The following is a 21,426-nucleotide window of genomic DNA, read 5'->3' as shown; positions in this document are numbered from 1 at the left end:
GAAACTTCTCACTCACCGTTGTGTGGCCTCCCGACTGCACCGCGCTGCACTGGCCTGGGCATTGCGTGCACACATCGTCAGTGCGCTGACTGACGCTGTGTGTGACGTCAGGTCCCTCCCAGTGCATGCTGGGATGAAGACGCGGTCCGTCTCCTGCGGACTCCATCAGCCAGCCGCTCACCCTGCAGGAAAGGTAAGTATATTAGCAGGGGCTCGAATCTACCGGGGGGCGGGGGTGGTGGATGGCTATGGCATGGGGCTGATGGCGCTGGCTGGGGGACATGATGATGGTGGCAATGGCATGGTGCTGATGGCGCTGGCTGGGGGACATGGATGATTGCAAATCGCAATGGCTTGGGGCTGATGGCGCTGGCTGGGGGACATGGATGATAACAATGGCATGGGGCTGATAGCGCTGGCTGGGGGACATGGATGATGATGGCCATGTAATTTGTATACATACAGAAGAAAATAGTATATTGAAATATATTGTTATATTGCACATGCTTCAAATTATATCGCGATATAGATTTTAGGCCCTATCGCCCAGCCCTAGACTGAATTTGCCGAGACCGATGCATAGAACCAGTCCAAGAATACATTGGGTGACGACCACAAATCTGTTATTTTAGGGATCAACAACCTCCGGGACACTCCTGCTGCTCTGAGACTACAACTCCCACAATCCTCCTTTCACTTCTCTGGGAGTTACAAAAAACTGTGTGCATGCTGGGAGCTGTTGTTTTGCAGCAGCTGCAATGCTGAAGGTTGCTGATCCCTGTGTGTCACGGCCTCGGTGTTGTGCGCCGTGACACATTAGCCGTGTATGTTGGTTGCCATGGGCAACGCGTTATCTCAGCATGTATGTGCTTTGCTCCCCTTCTCCTGGTTCCTCCCCTGTCTGGTGCTGGAGGGGTTAACTTCCTGGCTGTGTGCGGCCACTTGGTTTTATTCACCTGTGGCTTCCAGGCTGGAGTCTGTTGTACTCCAGCCTTTGTTGGTGCTGGAGCTTTCTCCTGTCGTGGGTGTTTTATCTGCCCAGTCCTTGAGGGCCACCTAGTGGGACATACTGTCATGATGGGGAGTGGGGGAAACTCTGCACCGTACGATAGGGTGGGTATACAAGAATACAACTAGGCCTGCTCCCTTATCCCGGCCTCAGGCCTAGTTGTAACCAAGTGGCCACACCCAGCCAGGAAGTTACAGCACATACATGCTGAGACAACAATGCATTGCCCATGGCAACCAAGGCCATGACACTGATATTCTATATGCAGTGGGCTAGGGGCCCCCATAGTTTCTGGACACCATAGCAGATGCTCCACCTGCTAGTCTGATAGTTATAGTAAGGCTGGGTTCACACCTGAGCGTTTTACAGCGCGTTCCTACGCGCGCTGTAAAAGGCTCAACAAGGAGAAACCAATGATTCCCTATGGGAATGGTTCTCACCTGGGCGTTTTACAGCGCGTACGAACGCGCTGTAAAACGCCCGACGCCCCAAGAAGTACATGAGCTTCTTTGGGGCGTCTTGTCGCGCGTTCCCGTACATAGACTTTCGGGAACGCGTGACAATGGGCGTTCGCTTGTCTCTGTATGCGCGATTGCAAACACCGGTACAATCGCGCATACAGAGCGCTCCATCGCGAATGCTCAGGTGTGAACCCAGGGTAAGAGGAGTGAAGTTTGCTGCTTTTCCAAGACTGCTTTACCAAGAGCTGATCTACAAGAGCATTGGAGATATTCAGGAGGTAATCTGGAGGTGGATACAATCTAAACAAGTAAGATTTGTTTGTTTAAAATCGTTCCCCTCTTTACAATGGCAGACCTGGTTCTGTGCAGGAATTGTTGTGCTTTTATTTCAGGGTCCACTCTTCAGAGATTTGGATACTGTCTGATCTGTAGACAGCTCTCCATAATGCAGCAGGAAATTGCCTTTTTGAAATATGAGATTTTTAAATTAACCACTAAACAAACTCAGGCTGAGAACATTGCAATGCCACTGCCACAGAGGCCCCCTAGAAATAGAAGATGGGTTACTGTAGGTTCTGGTAGACTGAGAGTTGTGGATAGAAGGCATGTCCCACAGTCTGTGGCTCTCCATAATTCATTTGCAGCACTTTCAGAGTGCAAGAGCAACATGGAGGATGGCTCAAGCACAGTGGGTGAGAAACAATCATCTCCCATGCCTAAAGTATGTAAGACTGCAGCCAAAGACAAAAAAGAGAAGGTGAGGATTGATAGTAAGCAGCTGTTGGTGGGCGATTCCATCATAAGAGGTGTGAAGTTTGAGGAGAATGGTGTTGTGAGATGTCTCCCTGGTGCTACCGCTAGCAGGGATAGACAACGGATCCTTAATATTGTTAGGCAAGCAAAGCAGGAAAGGGAAGTGGATGTTATTCTCCATCTTGGGACAAACGATCTGGCTTGCAATGAGGTTTCAAAGGTGAAAGAAGCTTTTCACACACTTGGAAAGGATATACGGGAGGTTGCATCAACTGTTTCATTCTCTGCAGTTTTGCCTGTGCATAACCTTCAGCATGACAGGAAGATGCGCATTAAGGAATTCAATGTATGGCTTGGTGAATGGTGTTTGAACCAAGGGTTTGGCTTTGTGTCTCATGTTAGCTCTTGTTGGAATGGAAAAGAACTGTACAAGAAAGATGGTTTGCATCTTTCTCTCAAGGGAACGAATGTCCTCGGTGAACAGTTCCAAGTATTTGCTAAGGAGCATTTAAACTAGGAAAGGGGGGCAAAAGAGTGATAATCCAGCAGTCCGACTGCCCCCCGGAACAATGCCAGAAGAGGCCAGTAGCATAAAGGTTAAGAAATGACAAGCTCAGAGTCTTGTCTACAAATGCTCGGAGTCTAGGGAATATGATCAATGAACTTGAGGCTATAATGGCATCTGAGAATATAGATGTAGTGGCTGTTACTGAGACATGGTTCAAGGGGAGTAATGACTGGGATATATCAATACCAGGGTTCTCTCTATACAGGAAAGACAGAGAAGGCAAGAAGGGGGAGGGGTGGCCCTGTATGTGAAAGATAGCATAAAATATAATTTGATACAATTTAGAGTCAGTTTGGGTTACCTTGCAGCTTGATAATCATAAGGTAACTCGTGTAGGTGTGATATATAGACCACCTAGCCAAGTCAAAGAATTAGATGATCTACTAGTTGAGGAAATAGCTAAAATGACATTGAAGGGGGAAGTTATCATTATGGGAGACTTCAATCTTCCAGATGTAAACTGGAAAACCAAAATAGCTAGTTCCGCCAGGAGTACAGATATTCTAAATTTCCTACTGGGATTATTTCTACAGCAAGTAGTGGAGGAGCCAACCCAGAAGGAGGCCATTTTAGATTTAGTATTCACAAATGGGAATTTGGTATCTGATATTATGGTAGGGGAAAGCTTGGGATCTAGTGATCACCAGTCAGTGACTGAGTCACACCACACAAAAACAAAAGTTTTAGATTTTAGAAAAACTGACTTTTCTAAAATTAGATTAGTGGTATACGAGTCCCTATCAGATTGGAACAGTTTCATTGGAGTCCAGGAGAAATAGGACTACTTAAAAATGGCACTATTGAAGGCAACAGAAAATTGCATTAGGCTTGTCAGTAAAAGCAAAAAAAAGGAAGAGACCACTGTGGTACTCAGCAGAAGTGGCCAAAATTATTAAAAACAAAAAGATAGCATTTAGGAATTATAAAAAAAAGGCAGAAGAGAAATTAGCTCAGTCAGGGAAAAAAGGCGATAAGGCATTCTTCAGATGCATAAATGAAACAAGGAAACACCAAATTAAAAACAAAAGAAGGAAGGTATATGGAAGAAGAGAAAGAACTAGCTGACTGCCTCAATGAATACTTCTGTTCAGTTTTTACAAAGGAAAATGAAGGAGAAGGACCTCAGTTAGGAAAGAAGACTAATGAATCTTTTGATGCATGTGTCTTTACAGAGGAAGAGGTTCTAAGTCAACTGTCTAAAATTAATACAAATAAGTCACAGGGGCCTCAGCGGTGAACTAGCAAAACTATTAACAGATTTATTTAACCAATCACTGGCAACAGGAGTCGTCCCAGAAGATTGGAAATTCGCAGATGTTGTGCCAATTCACAAGAAAGGTAGTAGGGAGGAATCGGGCAACTATAGGCCAGTAAGCCTGACATCAATAGTGGTGAAATTAATGGAAACCATACTTAAGGAGAGGATTGTGGAACATCTAAAATCCCATGGATTGAAAGATGAAAAACAGCATGGGTTTACTTCAGGGAGATCATGTCAAACTAATCTTATTGATTTTTTTGATTGGGTGACTAAAATAATAGATGAAGGAGGTGCAGTAGCCATCGCTTATCTAGACTTTAGTAAGGCTTTTGATACTGTCCCACATAGAAGGCTTATCAATAAAGTGCAGTCTTTGGGCTTGGACTCCCATATTGTTGAATGGATTAGGCAGTGGCTGAGGGACAGGCAACAGAGGGTTTTAGTCAATGGAGTATATTCAGACCAAGGTCTTGTTACCAGTGGGGTACCTCAGGGATCTGTTCTGGGACCCATATTGTTTAATATCTTTATCAGCGAAATTGCAGAAGGCCTCAATGGTAAGGTGTGTCTTTTTGCTGATGACCAGGGCCGTCTTTACCAAGGGGCAAAAGGGGCAGCTGCCCCGGGCCCAGTTGCTCCTGGGGGGCCCAAGGCAGCTGCCTCTTGAGCCCTGCTAGCCACTGCCCCGGGTGTCAGGCTGTCAGCTACACAGGGGGTGCTGCCATGCCATGCCTGCCGGCACTGAGTCCAGGCATCGTACTGTGTTAGGCCTCTTTCACACTACAGTTTTTTGCGTTCCGTATACGGTCCGTTTTTTGCGTTCCGTATACGGTCCGTATACGGAACCATTCATTTCAATGGTTCCGCAAAAAAACGGAATGTGTTCCGTATGCATTCCGTTTCCGTATTTCCGTTTTTCCGTTCCGTTGAAAAGATAGAACATGTCCTATATTTGGCCGAGAATCACAGTCCGTGGCTCCATTCAAGTCAATGGGGCCGCAAAAAAAAACGGAACACATACGGAAATGCATCCGTATGTCTTCCGTATCCGTTCCGTTTTTTGCGGAACCATCAATTGAAAATGTTATGCCCAGCCCAATTTTTAATATGAAATTACTGTATACTGTATTTGCCATACGGAAAAACGGAACGGAACAACGGAACGGAAACGGAACCACAACGGAAGCAAAAAACGGAACAACGGATCCGTGAAAAACGGAACGCAAAACACTGAATGCAACATACTGTAGTGTGAAAGAGGCCTTAGAGCTGTGAATGTGATCTAGGACCTTAGATGACATCATCACCATGTGACCAGTAACCTAGCAATATTACTGGTCACATGGCTATGAGGTCATCACAGGTCCTACCAGGAGTGTTGCAGAAGTTAACTGTGGAGCTTTTTTGTGTGAAGATTACATCAGAAAAAGGTGACAGGGGCTGTTATGTTAATATACTGTAAACTACTGTATAGTGGGGGGCTGTATACTGTGGGGGACTGTATACTGTGGGGGGCCTGTATACTGTGTGGGGGCCTGTATACTGTGTGGGGGCCTGTATACTGTGGGGGCCTGTATACTGTGGGGGCCTGTATACTGTGGGGGCCTGTATACTGTGGGGGCCTGTATACTGTGGGGGGCTGTATATTGTGGAGTGCTATACTGCTGTACTGTATACTGTGGGGGTCTGTATACTGTGGGTGCTGTATAGTGTGAGGTGCTATACTGCTGTACTGTATAGTGTGGGGGGCTGTATCGTGTATAGTTTGGGGTGCTGTATACGGTGAGGTGTATACTGTGGGCTGCTATACTGCTCTACAATATACTGTGGGGTACTGTATAGTGTGGGGTGCTATACTGCATACTGTGTGGTGCTGTATACTATAGGGTGCTATACTGCATACTGTGGGGTGCTGGGGTGCACTGTAACACTAGGGTGAGCCGAGCCCTGGTCTCCTTCCTGCAGAGCGGTGCCCACTTCCAGCCTGAGCCCAGAGCACTGATCCTGAGCCGCTGGAGTCTTCAGAACTGGAAGTATTTACAGTCATTCACTGGACTCTACCAGGTGTGTGGATTTTTTTTTTGTGTGTGTTGTGGTGGAGGACGTGATTGCATGCTAAGGTGTGGGAAGGCGGGATCCAGGGGGCCCAAGTAAATGGAATGGAAAAGGACTTAGGAAAACTAGAGGAATGGTCAAAAATCTGGCAACTAAAATTTAATGTTGATAAGTGCAAGATAATGCACCTGGGACGTAAAAACCCAAGAGCAGAATATAATAAAATCTGTGATACAGTCCTAACCTCAGTATCTGAGGAAAGGGATTTAGGGGTCATTATTTCAGAAGACTTAAAGGTAGGCAGACAATGTCATAGAGCAGCAGGAAATGCTAGCAGAATGCTTGGGTGTATAGGGAGAGGCATTACCAGTAGAAGGAGGGAGGTGCTCATGCCGCTCTACAGAGCACTAGTGAGACCTCATTGGGAGTATTGTGCTCAGTACTGGAGACCATATCTCCAGAAGGATATTGATACTTTGGAGAGAGTTCAGAGAAGAGCTACTAAACTGGTACATGGATTGCAGGATAAAACTTACCAGCAAAGATTAAAGGACCTTAACATGTATAGCTTGGAAGAAAGACGAGACAGAGGGGATATGATGGAAACTTTTAAATACATAAAGGGAATCAACAAGGTAAAAGAGGAGAGAATATTTAAAAGAAGAAAAACTGCTACATGAGGACATAGTTTTAAATTAGAGGGGCAAAGGTTTAAAAGTAATATCAGGAAGTATTACTTTACTGAGAGAGTAGTGGATGCATGGAATAGCCTTCCTGCAGAAGTGGTAGCTGCAAATACAGTGAAGGAGTTTAAGCATGCATGGGATAGGCATAAGGCCATCCTTCATATAAGATAGGGCCAGGGACTATCCATAGTACTTAGTATATTGGGCAGACTAGATGGGCCAAATGGTTCATATCTGCCGACACATTCTATGTTTCTATATCTAAATATAGCAAAGCTTATTGGGTTAAAAAAAAAAAAATAGCCACTGAGATTATCTGTATAGCGCCACCTGCTGTTTACTCTTTTCTTTTTTATTTCTCTGTCCGCCTCACTGAGGTGGACGCACACGCTCAGTTGTATCCTTCAACTGCTGCCATTTGCAGTGGAAACAATAAATGTGGAGATCTCTGGATCCATGTGAGGTACAGGGCTGGTTCTAGCTTTGTTAGAAAGAGATTGTCCTGTACTATATGATTTTAATTTTTTACATTAATCATAACATAACCTCCTTAAAAATCCTTGCTGCACGAAACGACTGTGACAAGCCTTCCCGCTGCATTATCGCGTCCATTATATTACAGCGCCCAGGAGCCTTTGTAAGCCTATTGCTGCCCTGCATTATTTATCAGTGTGGCTGATGCAACGCATTCATTTTTTATTGGCATGATTTTATAGCATAGGTTTTGCTGATATTGAAATAGCATTCCCATCGGTTTGGGGCAGAGATTAAAGGGGTCCAACACCCCGCTCCCCTGCCGATTAGCTGGTTAACTTGTAGCTCCGGCACCAAAAGTCAGTGCTGCAACTACACAGCGCCATCCATTGTATAGTGGATGGAACTGGTTACTGCAGTGTTCACTTCAATGGGCAGCAGTAACCAGCTCCTACAAGGTAACAGCTAATTTGCATTCTGTTTCCCATTTCCTGCGAGACTCCATACATCAGCTGGCTCTCCTCAATGGGAACCAGTAAACCTCATAACAGTATATGGAGTATTGTGATATTGCGCATCGCATGCTGACCATATGGAAGATTAGCACATTATATGTATGCACCGATGTAGAAAGCATGAAAGCACCTTAAGCTTTCATTAAAATAAAAATAAAATTGTGCATTATACGTCAGTATTAAAGGGGTTGTCCCACGTAAAAAAGTCTACATTTTTCAAGCTAGCACCTGGCTCATGCACACGACCGTATGTATTTTGCAGTCCGCAAAAAATACGGATGACGTCCGTGTGCGTTCTGTATTTTGTGGAACAGAACAGCTGACCCCTAATAGAACAGCTCTATCCTTGTCCGTAATGAGGACAATAATAGGACATGCTCTATTTTTTTGCAGAAGGGACATACGGAAACGGGATGCACACGGGGTAACTTCAGTTTTTTTTGCGGACCCATTGAAGTGAATGGTTCTGTAAAAAAAACAGGAATGGACACAGCAAGAAAATACATTTGTGTGACTGAGCCCTAATTGGAGCAATGATTGGGGAGATCTCTGGAGCCATGTGAGGTACAGGGCTGGTTATAGCTTTGTTACAAAGGGATTGTCATGTACTATATGATGTCTGATCATGGGATAACCCCTTTAATCTCTTTCAGATTCACACACTGAAGTATTGTCCATTATATCCAGTCTCATGTCTCAACAACTGCGGCAATACCTGTCCAAGGGAGGAGGTAAGCACTGGCCATACTGTCCACAGGGACATCATGGCGAGGCCTCCAGTGACCTCATGTGTACATAGGCCTCCATAAAATGATGTGTAAGAGGTATTAGGGTCCATTCACACGTCCGTTGTTTCTTTCCTGATCTGTTCCGTTTTTTGCGGAACAGATCTGGAACAGATCTGGACCCATTCATTTTCAATGGGTCCTGGAAAAAATCGGACAGCACAATGTGTGCTGTCCGTTTCCGTTGTTCCGTTCCGCATGTCCGTTTAAATATAAAACATGTCCTATTCTTGTCCTGAAAAATCGGATCCTGGTACAATACAAAGTCAATGAATCCGCAAAAAACGGATGACATTCGGATGTCATTCCGTATGTCATCCGTTTTTTGCGGATTCCGTTCCTGGAAACACATAACAAATTTTTTTTTTTTTTTTTTTTCAATTTTTTTTCAAAGAAATCCAAACAACTTTATTTGATTATTGAAATGTATACATGCTCCCGTTTTTTGCGGATCCGCAAAAAACGGATGACATACGGAAACATTTTCAGGAACAACGGATCCGCAAAAAACGGACCGTTTTTCAGGATGAAAAAAAACAGGACGTGTGAATGGACCCTAAGTATGGTGCTTTGGGACTCGCCATTTATGCTTTTAGCTACAAAGGAAAATAATGTATAAATAATAATAATATAATGATACGTATATAATTTTCCAGGCAGATGACCACCTAGCTGTATGTCCAGAAGCTGAAGTGGAATGTCCGTATACAAGTTATGGCTGCTACGTGAAGGTAATCCTACCAGTCAGTCATCCACTACATCCCTTGAGGCCTCCTGCACACGGACGTCCGCATTTGCGGATCCACAATACACGGGTGCCGTTCCGTGGGTCAGCAAATCCGGAGATGCGGAATGGTGCGGGACGGAAGCATGGAACGGAACCCTACGGGAGCACTACGGAGTGCTTTCGTGGGGTTTTGTCCCGTACTTCCGTTCCGCAAAAACGGAATGGCCAGATCGCGAACCCATTAAAGTGAATGGGTCCTCGATCTGCTGCGGCTGCCCCACGATCGCTGTTCGTGCATTGCGGACCGCAATTTGCGGGCCACAGCATGACCACGGTGCGCACACGTTCGTGTGCAGGAGACCTGACAGTTGTAGAAAATCGGTTGTCCCTTTAGGGCCACTGGTTTGTATGTCCTGAGGGCCCTGGAATCGGGCTGTTGCAAAAAGTGACTCCTGCTCAGAAGTGACCATCTATTACGTGATTACCCATGAATTTGGATGAGCGTCATGTAATTCAAAATTTCTCCAGTAATTCTGGGTTTTTGTGCGGACAATCCACACTGAAATCCGCAGGTCAATCCGCATAAATTGGTGTGGATTTGCATGTGGATCTGATGCAGATTTTCCGCATGTGTTTCCCCCATCCCCCCCCCCCTTGAAGAGAATGGAGAAAATCCAGTCAGGAAAAATAAAATAAATTTACATGCTGCGGATTTTAAAATGCACCACGTAGGTCCAAATCAGAGTGGAAAAAATCCACATCGTGTGCATGAGAATTTCAAATTTTCATAGAATACAATATACCTGACCTACGGTGCGGATTTTTGCGCAGATAATCCACACGCATTCCTGATCGTGTGCATTTATCCCAGGGGTTTAAGCTGCTGAAGTTACGGTTAGACGGAGCGGTGGGACCACTGGTGGGGATTTTTAGTCTACCAAGAATGTCAGAAAATCTACAGACCTCATAATGAGGGCATTCTACACCTCCAGAACCCTTAGTATGTAGCACAGATACCTACCTGTTGTCGGTGTCAGACCGCCACCGCTCTGATATAGTTGACCTATCCTGAGGACAGGTCATCAATATCTGTAGCCCAGAGAACCCCTTTAAAAGTGTTGTACCAAATTATTTTCTGCCACAAAATCTGCCAAAATCTGCCTAAAGAGCCCATAAAGATGGGGTCGTCGACCAATGCAGAGATCAGCTGACTTTTTCTCCATCCCTGCCCTGCCAGGATTTATAGTTTTCCCCTATGTCCTCCATGGTGCGTCCACCTCACCAGTCTCATCCTGGTCTTATTGTTTTAAGGTGAAAAGAGGGAAACTCAAAGTGCATGAAGAGACCTTTCTGAGAGACCATATGCTTTATGTACTGAACCGGAATACAAAGCTCGAGAAACAGGTAAAGGTCATATGTTTCTGCACCCCACCCAGAGAAATTATTCTCACCTCACCCCCATGAAACATCCTAAGGCTACTTTCACACTTGCGTTTTGTGCGGATCCGTCATGGACGGATCCGTTCAGATAATACAACCATCTGCATCCGTTCAGAACGGATCCATTTGTATTATCTTTACCATAGCCAAAACAGATCCGTCTTGAACACCATTGAAAGTCAATGGAGGACGGATCCGTTTTATATTGTGTCAGTGAAAACTGATCCGTCCCCATTGACTTACATTATGTGGCAGAACGGATCCGTTTGGCTCAGTTTCATCAGACAGACACTAAAACGCTGCAGGCAGAATTTTGGTGTCCGTCTCCAAATCGGAATGGAGACTGAACTGATGTATTCTGAGCGGATCCTTTTCCATTTAGAATGCAAACTGATCAGTTTTGGACCGCTTGAAAGAGCCCATGGCGGATCTCAGAAAGCCAAAATGTGACTGTGAAAGAGCCCTAAGCTGGCCATACGCCTTCAGCCAAATGTTCATTTGTCCAATATCTGTTCTTCCCCACCTCCCATACACACGCACACTCAACTCAGCCGAGTGTGTATATGTTTTCAGTACAGAGTGGGTGGTCAGCTACTGCTAGACTCCTCTGGCCGTGGCTTATCTTCCCTGAGAACAAAAGGATACGGACAAGAATAGGATATGTTCTATATTTTTGTGGGTTCCACAGAACCACGAATGTTGCCCGATGTGCCGTCCACATAATTTGCGCCCCATTGAAGGGTTCGCATCTGACCCGCCAAAAAATGCAGATCGGATGTGGACAAAAAATACGTTTAAGTGCATGAGCCCTAACTGTTCCGTATTTTTTAGATGTTAGATTTAAAGCAAAATTTGGAACAAAAAGAAAACAAAATTCAGCAACTGACAAACACAGTGAAATGGTGTGAAAAGGAATGTCGCCAGTTTGTGCATCTTGGTGGCAATGGGAGTCCTCTTACCAGTGCCCAGGTGAGAGACTGAGATTAGCATTTGCCCTAGTATCTATCTTATCTATCTATCTTTCTATTACCTACCTATCTCAGTCTATCTATCTAATCTGTCATTTCTCGCTCATATCATTGGGGGACACGAGACCATGGGTATAGCTGCTGCCACTAGGAGGCGACACTAAGCAAAAAAGTGTTAGCTCCTCCTCTCAGCTATACCCCTCCTGCAGACACTGAGCTGATCAGTTTTAGCTTAGTGTCCATAGGAGGCAGACATTTTTTTCTGCAGGTCTGCCAAAGATCTTGTTATTTTTTAGGTTTGGGCTACAGGTGGGCTCTAACCACCTGTTTTCCCCACTTGAGGGGGGAGACCAGCGGGTCCTCAAGCCGGCTGCTCGTTCCCCACATCTGGAAGACAAGGAGGAACAGCGGATCTCAAATCCACTGTTACCTGCCAGCTACAGTGTCGCCTTATTTACTTCTTCTGGAAGTCCCCCCTGTTACCGGTGTAGCCGCCCTCCCCAAGGAGCAGCAGCACACTGAGGAAGGTGACACTGCTGGAATCGGGGTGGGCAGAAACCGTCTAGGTAAGTATATTACCTACCTCCCCCTGCTGGCTCCCCTTCTCCTGCGTGAACACAGAAATATCAGTTTCTTCTCCCAGACCTTGGCCTTTTCCCTGTCCCTGGTGACTCTCCGGCCCTCGGTCCCACCTCCGGTCCCCAGCCCCGTCACCTTCCTCCAGGCCCTACAAGCATTCCCAGCGGTCGCATGTCTCCTTGGGCTGCCGCTGCTGTTTTCCTTTGTTCCCGGCCTCCTTTATTTCCCAATGGCACTCTCGCTCCCTCCCTGCATTGCCGTCCCAACCGGAAGTCCTTCCGGTCGGCCCTGCCTGTACTCAATGCACTGGCTCTGCGGCCTACTGGGCCACATCTTCCAGAGGATTGGGGGGCAGGAACTGTTCTTTCAGAGCGTGAAAAATCCGCGCCCATGTCTCTACCCTGCCAGCTGCCCAATAGCTCCGCCCCTACCTACCACTTAACCCTTTCCTAGCCTTCAGAACTACTGTTGCTGGGGTCAAAGAATTACTGGGCTCTCTGATGAGGGGTTAGGGTACTGGACATTAGGGCAGACGGCTGTGGGTTCAGATTCCCTGGTTCTGTTTTGATAGGTTCCCTTTAAATGACATACAGCCCTAATCCTGTCACCAGGATTTTGTGTACAGAGCTGAGGACATGGGTTGCTAGATGGACGCTAGCACATCCGCGATACCCAGTCCCCATAGCTCTGTGTGCTTTTATTGTGGGACAGGACTCGTCTCGGGTTAATTTGCATATGTATCAAATAGGTTTTTTTACACAATAAAAGCACACAGAGCTATGGGGACTGGGTATCGCGGATGTGCTAGCGTCCATCTAGCAACCCATGCCCTCAGCTCTATACACAAAATCCCGGTGACAGGTTCTCTTTAAAAAAATATAATATATATACACTGAGCAAAAATATAAACGCAACACTTTTTTGATTTTGCTCCAATTTTGCATGAGCTGAACTCAAAGATCTGAAACATTTTCTACATACACAAGACCCATTACTCTCAAATATTGTTCACAAATCTGTCTAAATCTGTGTTAGTGAGCACTTCTCCTTTGCCGAGATAATCCATCCCACCTCACAGGTGTGGCATATCAAGGTGCTGATTAGACAGCATGAATATTGCACTGGTGTGCCTTAGACTGCCCACAATTAAAGGACACTCTGAAATGTGCAGCTTGATCACACAGCACAATGCCACAGATGTAGCAACGTTTGAGGGAGTGTGCAGTTGGCATGCTGACTGCAGGAATGTCTACCATAGCTGTTGCCCGTGCAATGAATGTTCATTTCTCTACCATAAGCCGTCTCCAAAGGCATTTCAGAGAATTTGGCAGTACATCCAACCGGCCTCACAACCGCAGACCACGTGTAACCACACCAGCCCAGGACCTCCACATCCAGCATGTTCACCTCCATGATCGTCTGAGACCAGCCACTCGGACAGCTGCAGCAACAATCGGTTTGCATAACCAAAGAATTTCTGCACAAACTGTCAGAAGCCGTCTTAGGGAAGCTCATCTGCATGCTCGTCGTCCTCATCGGGGTCTGTACCTGACTGCAGTTCGTCGTCGTAACCAACTTGAGTGGGCAAATGCTCACATTCGATGGCGTCTGGCACGTTGGGAAGGCGTTCTGTTCCCAGATGAGTCCCGGTTTTCACTGTTCAGGGCAGATGGCAGACAGCGTGTGTGGAGTCGTGTGGGTGAGCGGTTTGCTGATGTCTACGTTGTGGTCCATGGTGGCGGTGGGGTTATGGTATGGGCAGGCTTATGTTATGGACAACAAACACAGGTGCATTTTATAGATGGCATTTTGAATGCACCGAGATACCGTGACAAGATCCTGAGGCCCAGCCCAGCTCCGCCCCACTAAGGCAAAACTGTGCACATGTCAGAGTGGTCTTTTATTGTGGGCAGTCTAAGGCACACCTGTGCAATATTCATGCTGTCTAATCAGCACATTGATATGCCACACCTGTGAGGTGGGATGGATTATCTCAGCAAAGGAGAAGTGCTCACTAACACAGATTTAGACAGATTTGTGAACAATATTTGAGAGTAATGGGTCATTTGTGTATATAAAAAAAAATTCTGATCTTTGAGTTCAGCCTATACAAAATGGGAGCAAAACCAAAAGTGTTGCGTTTATATTTTTGCTCAGTGTGTGTATATATATATATATATTATCCTTCGGACCTATCTAGTCCTATTTTGGGCCTAGTTCCCACCGCCATTCTGTAGGCAGAGTTTCTTTGCCATTACAGCTGGATGCATACGTCCTGTAGCATTACCCTCCTTCCATAGGCGGAGTAGTTACTATTGGATTCCGTAAGTCCTGTCACATTTCTTTTATTTTTATTTATTTTTGGGGGGTTTTGGGCTGGTTCCGCTGCCTTGTTCCCATTGCGTTTCTTCATTCCCTCAAGAATTTTTTTCTTGTGGGCCATTGTCATGCCTGACATCCAGGTTCTCTAGCCTTCTGGCACCCCTACTTCTTCCCCCCTTTGTCACATCTGCAGTTCTCTGGCCCTTGATATCCAGACGTCATTTTCAGTTTGTCTTCTTCCAATCAGTATTCCTCTGAGTGGGTTCCTTTTTTACACTGCTCCTTCGTACGCTATTACCAGCTTTCATAGAATTTCCCCCTTTTTTTCTTCTCAGGCCATGTTGTGACTGTTGATGACTGCTGTTTTTTTTCCTGGGGTTCTGATCCTTGGGTATCACCTCCTCAGAAGTCTTCTGGATCCGGGCTATGTTTCTCTCTCCTGTACCTTCCGCAGTCATTCAGTTTGTTCTGGTGACTAATTGTTTTCATTCTTGTCCATCTTGTGGATATGCTGTGTCCTCTCCACTTCTTCCGAAGCCTCCTAAGCCGTGACTTATCTTCCCTGGGCTGTTCCTTCTTCTGCCCAGCCGGAGCTTCTGCGTATTCAGCCGCTCTCTGGTTGGCCTTCCTGGGCATGGTAGTTCCTGTCCCTTTTTTAGGGTTCTTGTGGTGTCCTTCCCCCGCATTTCTGTGTGGGGCCTTATGTCCGGCCTTGGAGTCGTTCTGGTCTTGTTCCCTCCCCATGGTACTGCTCTTTATTGTCCCATGGTCTTCTGCTTCCCCCAATGATACGAGTGACAAAATAGGATTTTTTGTGCTTACCTGTAAAATCCTTTTCTCGCTGAGTTCATTGTGGGACACAGCTCCCACCCCGTAAGTACATTGCTGGCGCTCCTTGATGGGTCCCTTCGGTTCTTGGTTCGGACCCATCTCCGTATTTCTTTCTTTTTATTGTTTTCTGTTGGCTTCTCCTGGCTGCTCCTACTGCTTTCGTACAAACTGATCAGCTCAGTGTCTGCAGGAGGGGTATAGCTGAGAGGAGGAGCTGACACTTTTTTGCTTAGTGTCGCCTCCTAGTGGCAGCAGCTATATTCATGGTCTTCTGTGTCCCCCCAACGAACTCAGCGAGAAAAGGATTTTACGGGTAAGCACAAAAAAATCCTATATTTTTTTTTCTATTGTGCATGACTAATCATATCCTTTCTTAGTCTTTGGCCAGCTATATGGAGAAGGCGTCCTGGCTGGAGGAGCAGGTTATGCAGCTGGTGCAATTGATCAGTGAAGAACATAGCCGACAGGACCTCAGGCCACTTATGGAGGTTATTGAGGGCATCAAGCAAAAGGTGTCCTCTATGGAATGCTATAAAGACCGATTAGGTATGTTCCAGGTGGTATCTACACTGTAAGGGCCCGTTCACACAACATTTTTTAGAGCTGCTTTTCACGCTTTTCCACACCAAAAAATGCCTCTAAAAAGCCTCCCATTCATTTCAATGGGAGACAGAAACTTGCTTCTTTTTTTCCCCACTGAAAAAAACTGCGTGGAAAAAAGAAGCAGCGTGGTCCATCTTGGGCTCAGATTCTCCCATTGAAATGAATGGTAAACTGAAAAAAAACACACCAAAAACTGTACAGATTCTGCACTGATTATTTTCAGCGTGGTTTCTAAATCCATTGTGTGAATATACTCTAAGGGCTGTTTCACACGAGGGAGTCCATGGCGGGAATTACGCTCCATGTGTGAGCGTGATCTTCTGGTCTGGACTTGCAGGAGCGCAGGGCATTATCATGATTCATAATGCTGTGCGTCTCTGCTTGACCTTACTGCTACAGAATCATAGTGACATAAAGTGCTGTCCGCTTCTTTTACGGCCCCGTTGAAGTGAATGGGTCCGCATCCGAGCTGCCAAAACTGCGGCTCGGATGCGGACCAAAACAACAGCCGTGTGCATGAGGCCTAAGGTAAAGCAGAGGCACACAACATTATAAATCATGATAATGCCCTGCGCTCCTGTAAGTCTAGAACGGAGGATAATTCTCACACACGGAGCACGATTCCCACAATGGACTCCCTTGTGTGAAACAGCCCTAAGGCTACCTGCACCTGTTGCGCATTACACATGTTTTTTCTGAGCGTAATAAAGTATCAGCAAAGTGAATGAGATCAGACATAGCTCATGTACACTTAGCTTTTTTCTTCTGTGCAGGTTTTGAAATCCACAGAATGTCAACTGTTTATGTGATTTGTGGTGATTTCACCTTTTTCAATGCAAGGGTGAGATCTGCAGCAAACCGCATCAAATCCGCAGTAACACATGTGGAATTTCTGCACGTCTACCCTGGCCTTCGGGTGCCTGCTGCACACAGAGCAGATTTGTGTGCAGAAAATCTGCACGAAATCCACACTATTTATCAGCGGTTTTGCCGCAGATCTCAGCCTTCCATTGAAAAAGGTAAAATCCACACCTAAATAAAAAAAATAAGGGGGGCATTTATTATGACTGGTGTTTTAGATGCCGTCCTTAATACCCCTTTAGCTGGCGGTGGATGCGCCAAATCTATATAGAAGGCACCTGCCTCTACATGACTTCAGCGTATCCACCGCCCGCCTAAATCTAGGGCAGCTCCAGTGCCTGGCGTAGATTTAGACCATTTTCTATGTCTAAAACAGGCATAGAAAATGATAAATGACTCAGGGAAAAAGTCTGGACACTCCCTTTAATCTGGTGTAATTTGCTTTACATGACGCGTTCAATGTGTCCACCAGCGTATGGCTCACCTGAAATGGCGAATCCTAGACTGGAGTAATTGTTTAACCATGTCCATCCGGCAGAATGGTGCACACCTCAAACACGTCATGTAAAGCACTTTAGGAAACTTTAACCTCGCGTCAAAAACGGACACCTCCGCTGTGTTTCCGGGTAAATTATAGCCAAGACTGATGTTTACATCACATGTCCCCTTTCCCATTAGAAAAATCTGAGCTGAATTAATTGGATTTCAAAATGGCAGCCAAAAACGTTTCGCAAGCATGGCCACTGCTCCATTCACTTCTATAGGGCTGCCGGACATAGCCAAGCCACACTGGCAGTAGGACCCCCACCCATTAAATAGTTGTCCTCTATTCTGTGGATAGGGGACAACTTTCTCTAACCGGAATGCCACTTTAATTAAACTTTGACTTCTGCCCTAACTTCAGGGAATTATTCAGATGGCTAATTTTAGCATCCAAATTACAGCCACAAGCCCCGGACCACCTGTGGTTCCACTAAACGGACTATAGATCACTGCAGGGTTCTATAGTGATCTAATAAATGGGGGGGGGGTCTGGGTCTTCTATGATATTCTAAGTTCAGTTCACTTGGACCATGGGGCTCTGTTCTTCTATGATATTCTAAGTTTGATTCACTTGAACCATCGAGGTCTGGGACTTCTATGATATTCAGTTGACTTGAACCACCGGGGTTTCGGTACAAAGTCCAGCTCTTATATCTGCAGCACAGATGCTAAAAGGCAGCTGCATTACAGCCGTCACAATGAGGCCTAATGTTCGTTCTAGGGCTCATGCACACAAGTGTGTGCCCCATGCCTGCAAATAGTGGTCTGCAATGCGCGGGCACAGTCTGTGTGCATGCTGTTTGCAGGTGGGCCAAAAAAAAAAGGGATGTTTTATTTTTTTGCAGTGCGGAGGCATGATCTGAAATCCCACAGAACACTTCGTAGTCCTTCCGTGGGCTTCAGATCCGAGCCACCTGCTCCGTATCTTGAGTATTGTGGACCCATTCAAGTCAGTGGGTCCACATCCATGATATGAAGTGCACGCGGCCGGAGCCCATATATTGCGGACCCATGTGTGCAGTCTGCAATACGGCATGGGGCACACACGCTCGTGTGCATGAGCCCTTACACAGCTGTAATGTGGCCGAATTTAATTTTGCATCTGCATTATGCCCACTACACCCTGTGCGAATCCACGTTTGATCCCATATAACCACAAGAGGTCCAGGTGTTGAGACCATAATACGTAGAGTATATATTGGTTTGGTTGGAAAGCTTTTCTATTGGGTATTTTGAAGTCAATTTTCTACTTACAGAAGGTCCTCACAATCCTCTGCCTCTTACATCCTTACCTTTTCTTCAGATATCCTTGAAGGACAATCCAGCAAACATGACGTCCAGATAAATATCCACAAGGCACAGCTGATCAGCAATGAGGAACGCTTCAGGCTCCTGGAAGGTACCTGTTACAATGGAAAACTCATCTGGAAAGTCACAGACTATGAACGAAAGAAGAAGGAGGCAGTGGAAGGTCGTGTGGTCTCCATCTACAGTCAACACTTCTACACCAGCCGCTGTGGTTACCGCATCTGCGCTCGGGCCTACCTGAACTGGTGACGGCTCGGGGAAGGGGTCCTTTTTATCCTTGTATTTCGTGGTCATGAGAGGAGAGTTTGACTCGCTACTGTCTTGGCCGTTCAAGCAAAAGGTCACCTTAATGTTGATTGACCAAAGCGGAAAAAAGAACCATATCATAGACGTCTTCAAGGCCGACCCTCACAGTAGCAGCTTTAAGAGACCCGAAGGGGAGATGAACATCGCCTCCGGGTGTCCACGCTTTGTCTCGCACACACAGCTGGAGAACCCAAGGAATGCCTGCTACATTAAAGACGACACAATATTTATTAAAGTAGCAGTCGACCTTACAGACCTTGAGGAGCTTTGAAGAATGCTGAACTTTTTTTTCTTTTTTATTCTAGGTAATTTATAGTTTTTTCCCCCTTTTTTGTGATGTAAATTATCTCAGAGAAGAGCTTGTAAATGTCTTATATGGAGCAAGTGTAATAGTTTTTTTTTTTTTTTTTTAAATAAATTATTTTACTAAGCTTCTGGATATACTTGTCTCAAAAGCAGTGCCCTGCTGGGGGTCCATAGAACCTGGTCGGGGGTTCCTTACGGACATTTGTTTAACCTTTTCATCTAAGCTTGGATTCTGGTATCGTTTTGAGGCCCAGAATAGAGAATATTAGCTGTCAAACGATGCCAGAATAAGGCTAGGTTCCCACCTGCTGAGCAGAAAGAAAGATGAAAAGTGCCAGATCCAGCATATGACAAACACCAATGGCGCTCAGTGGACCTTATTCGCTATATAGGCATGCTATCTCAAGTTGGATTTCAAAAGCGAAACCCACTGTCAACAGAAACAGTGACCTGTGCCTATATACGCCAGAATAACCCGACCTACTGTGTCCTTCACCACCGATGAGCCACCGGGCCCTCGCATCGACCAGTGTAAGATGTTATGTAGTGCAATGTCGTATATGTATGTGACCTATAATGTACGCCTGGAGATGGCGCTAAAATAATAGATAATTGCCAGAATCTGTAACTAAAGCTCCTAATGGAACCTCCGCCGCAGGTAAAAAGCTAGACTTAAAGGGGATCTCCAGAATTTAACAACTGATTACCTATCCTCAGGATCGGCACAAGTCCAACACTGGAACTAAACAGCTCCATCCATTGTGTGGTGGACGGATCTGGTTACTGCAGCATTCACTTCAATGAGAAGTAACCAGCTCTGTCCACTACACAATGGACGGAGTGATGTAGTTCCAGCACCAGAGCCTCTTCCCAACAGCTGATTAGCGAAATGTTGGACCAACACCAATTCGTAGGGATAGGTCATCAATTGTAAAATCCTTAAAGGGACACTGACAGGCCCAATAACCATAATTAGCTGTACATATCCATGCACAGGTCTTCTAATGTGCATTAAAAACATATAAGTATCCCCCCTGTCCACATTATGAATACAGTTAACTCACGTTTTATAACCTGAACTAATCGCTGTTCTTTCTGCCCAAGGGGCGGGGTTTCAGCTTCTCGCGCCCAGCCAGCATCAGTTGAAGCGCCGCCCAGCTCATCAATATTCACTTCGCTGAGCGGCTTCTGCAGTCCCCGACCTTCCGAGATCCGGCGCATGCCCAATAGAAAGCTATGGGTGCCGGGCGCATGCGCAGAAGCTGAAAACGAGTCCGATGATGCCCTTCGTACGGCTGCAGTTTTTTTCAGAACCTCATGTACTGTGGACATTATGAAAGCTGTAGATCCACAGCAGAAATAAAAGGGTCACACTCAGATCTCGTGGAATCTTGGGTAAATGCATGGCAAATTTTTCAGACGTGTATTTTCGTTCATGTGAATATATTGGGGGGTCATGTATCTGTCTTTGCTACCCACCGCGGTCCTGCAGAAAGTGCTTGAGAATTTGCCTGGGCTAATGGGTACACCTCCACCACTCCCCAACGGCTAGGGCGGCGTACAGACGCTGAGTGCACCTAAATTTACGCACATGGGCTTTTGAAAAGTCAAACTGGCTGTGCAAAGTTTTAGGCATAGAAAGATTATGCCCCACTCTGTCACCACTGTACAAACTTCCAAGGAGGGGTGGGAGAAACTTATCTTCATGTTATCACCTCCTTTATCAATCAGAAATTATATGTGCGCTCTGACTGTCGCATTTAGGGCTCAATGTGTTCCGTCCATGCTGTACGGTCCGTGTGGCCGGTGCTGACTGATACAGACCCATTCACCTTAAATGGGTCCGCGATCCGTCCGCACCGCAAATAAATACAGCATGTTCTATTTTTTTGCAGTGCGGAGGCACGGACCAAATTGCCACACTCCGTATTGCTTCTGTGACCTCCGCACCGTACCTTCCGGATTGCAGACCCATTCAAGTGCAGACATGGCCGGTGCCCTTATAGTGTGGGCCACAATACGGGCATGGCCGGCACATGTTTGTGTGTATTAGCCCGTCCTACTC

At 46.0% G+C, this 21,426-nt stretch overlaps 1 protein-coding gene across 1 annotated transcript in view; it reads left to right on the top strand.

The window, feature by feature from the left end:
- Positions 1-19,494, top strand: part of TRAF5 (TNF receptor associated factor 5) — a 51,260-nt gene extending 31,766 nt beyond the window's left edge. Inside the window, 7 exon segments of the mRNA XM_044273718.1 lie at positions 8,436-8,513; positions 9,224-9,298; positions 10,606-10,698; positions 11,566-11,703; positions 15,812-15,980; positions 18,745-18,992; positions 18,994-19,494. Coding sequence (XP_044129653.1) covers positions 8,436-8,513; positions 9,224-9,298; positions 10,606-10,698; positions 11,566-11,703; positions 15,812-15,980; positions 18,745-18,992; positions 18,994-19,326 — 1,134 coding nt within the window. The 3' untranslated portion in view covers positions 19,327-19,494.
- Positions 19,495-21,426: the final 1,932 nt, after the last annotated feature.

This window comes from Bufo gargarizans, unplaced genomic scaffold (genome assembly GCF_014858855.1).
Source record: "Bufo gargarizans isolate SCDJY-AF-19 unplaced genomic scaffold, ASM1485885v1 original_scaffold_1076_pilon, whole genome shotgun sequence".
Lineage (NCBI taxonomy): Eukaryota > Metazoa > Chordata > Amphibia > Anura > Bufonidae > Bufo > Bufo gargarizans.
This window is presented reverse-complemented; position numbering and strand designations above follow the sequence as displayed.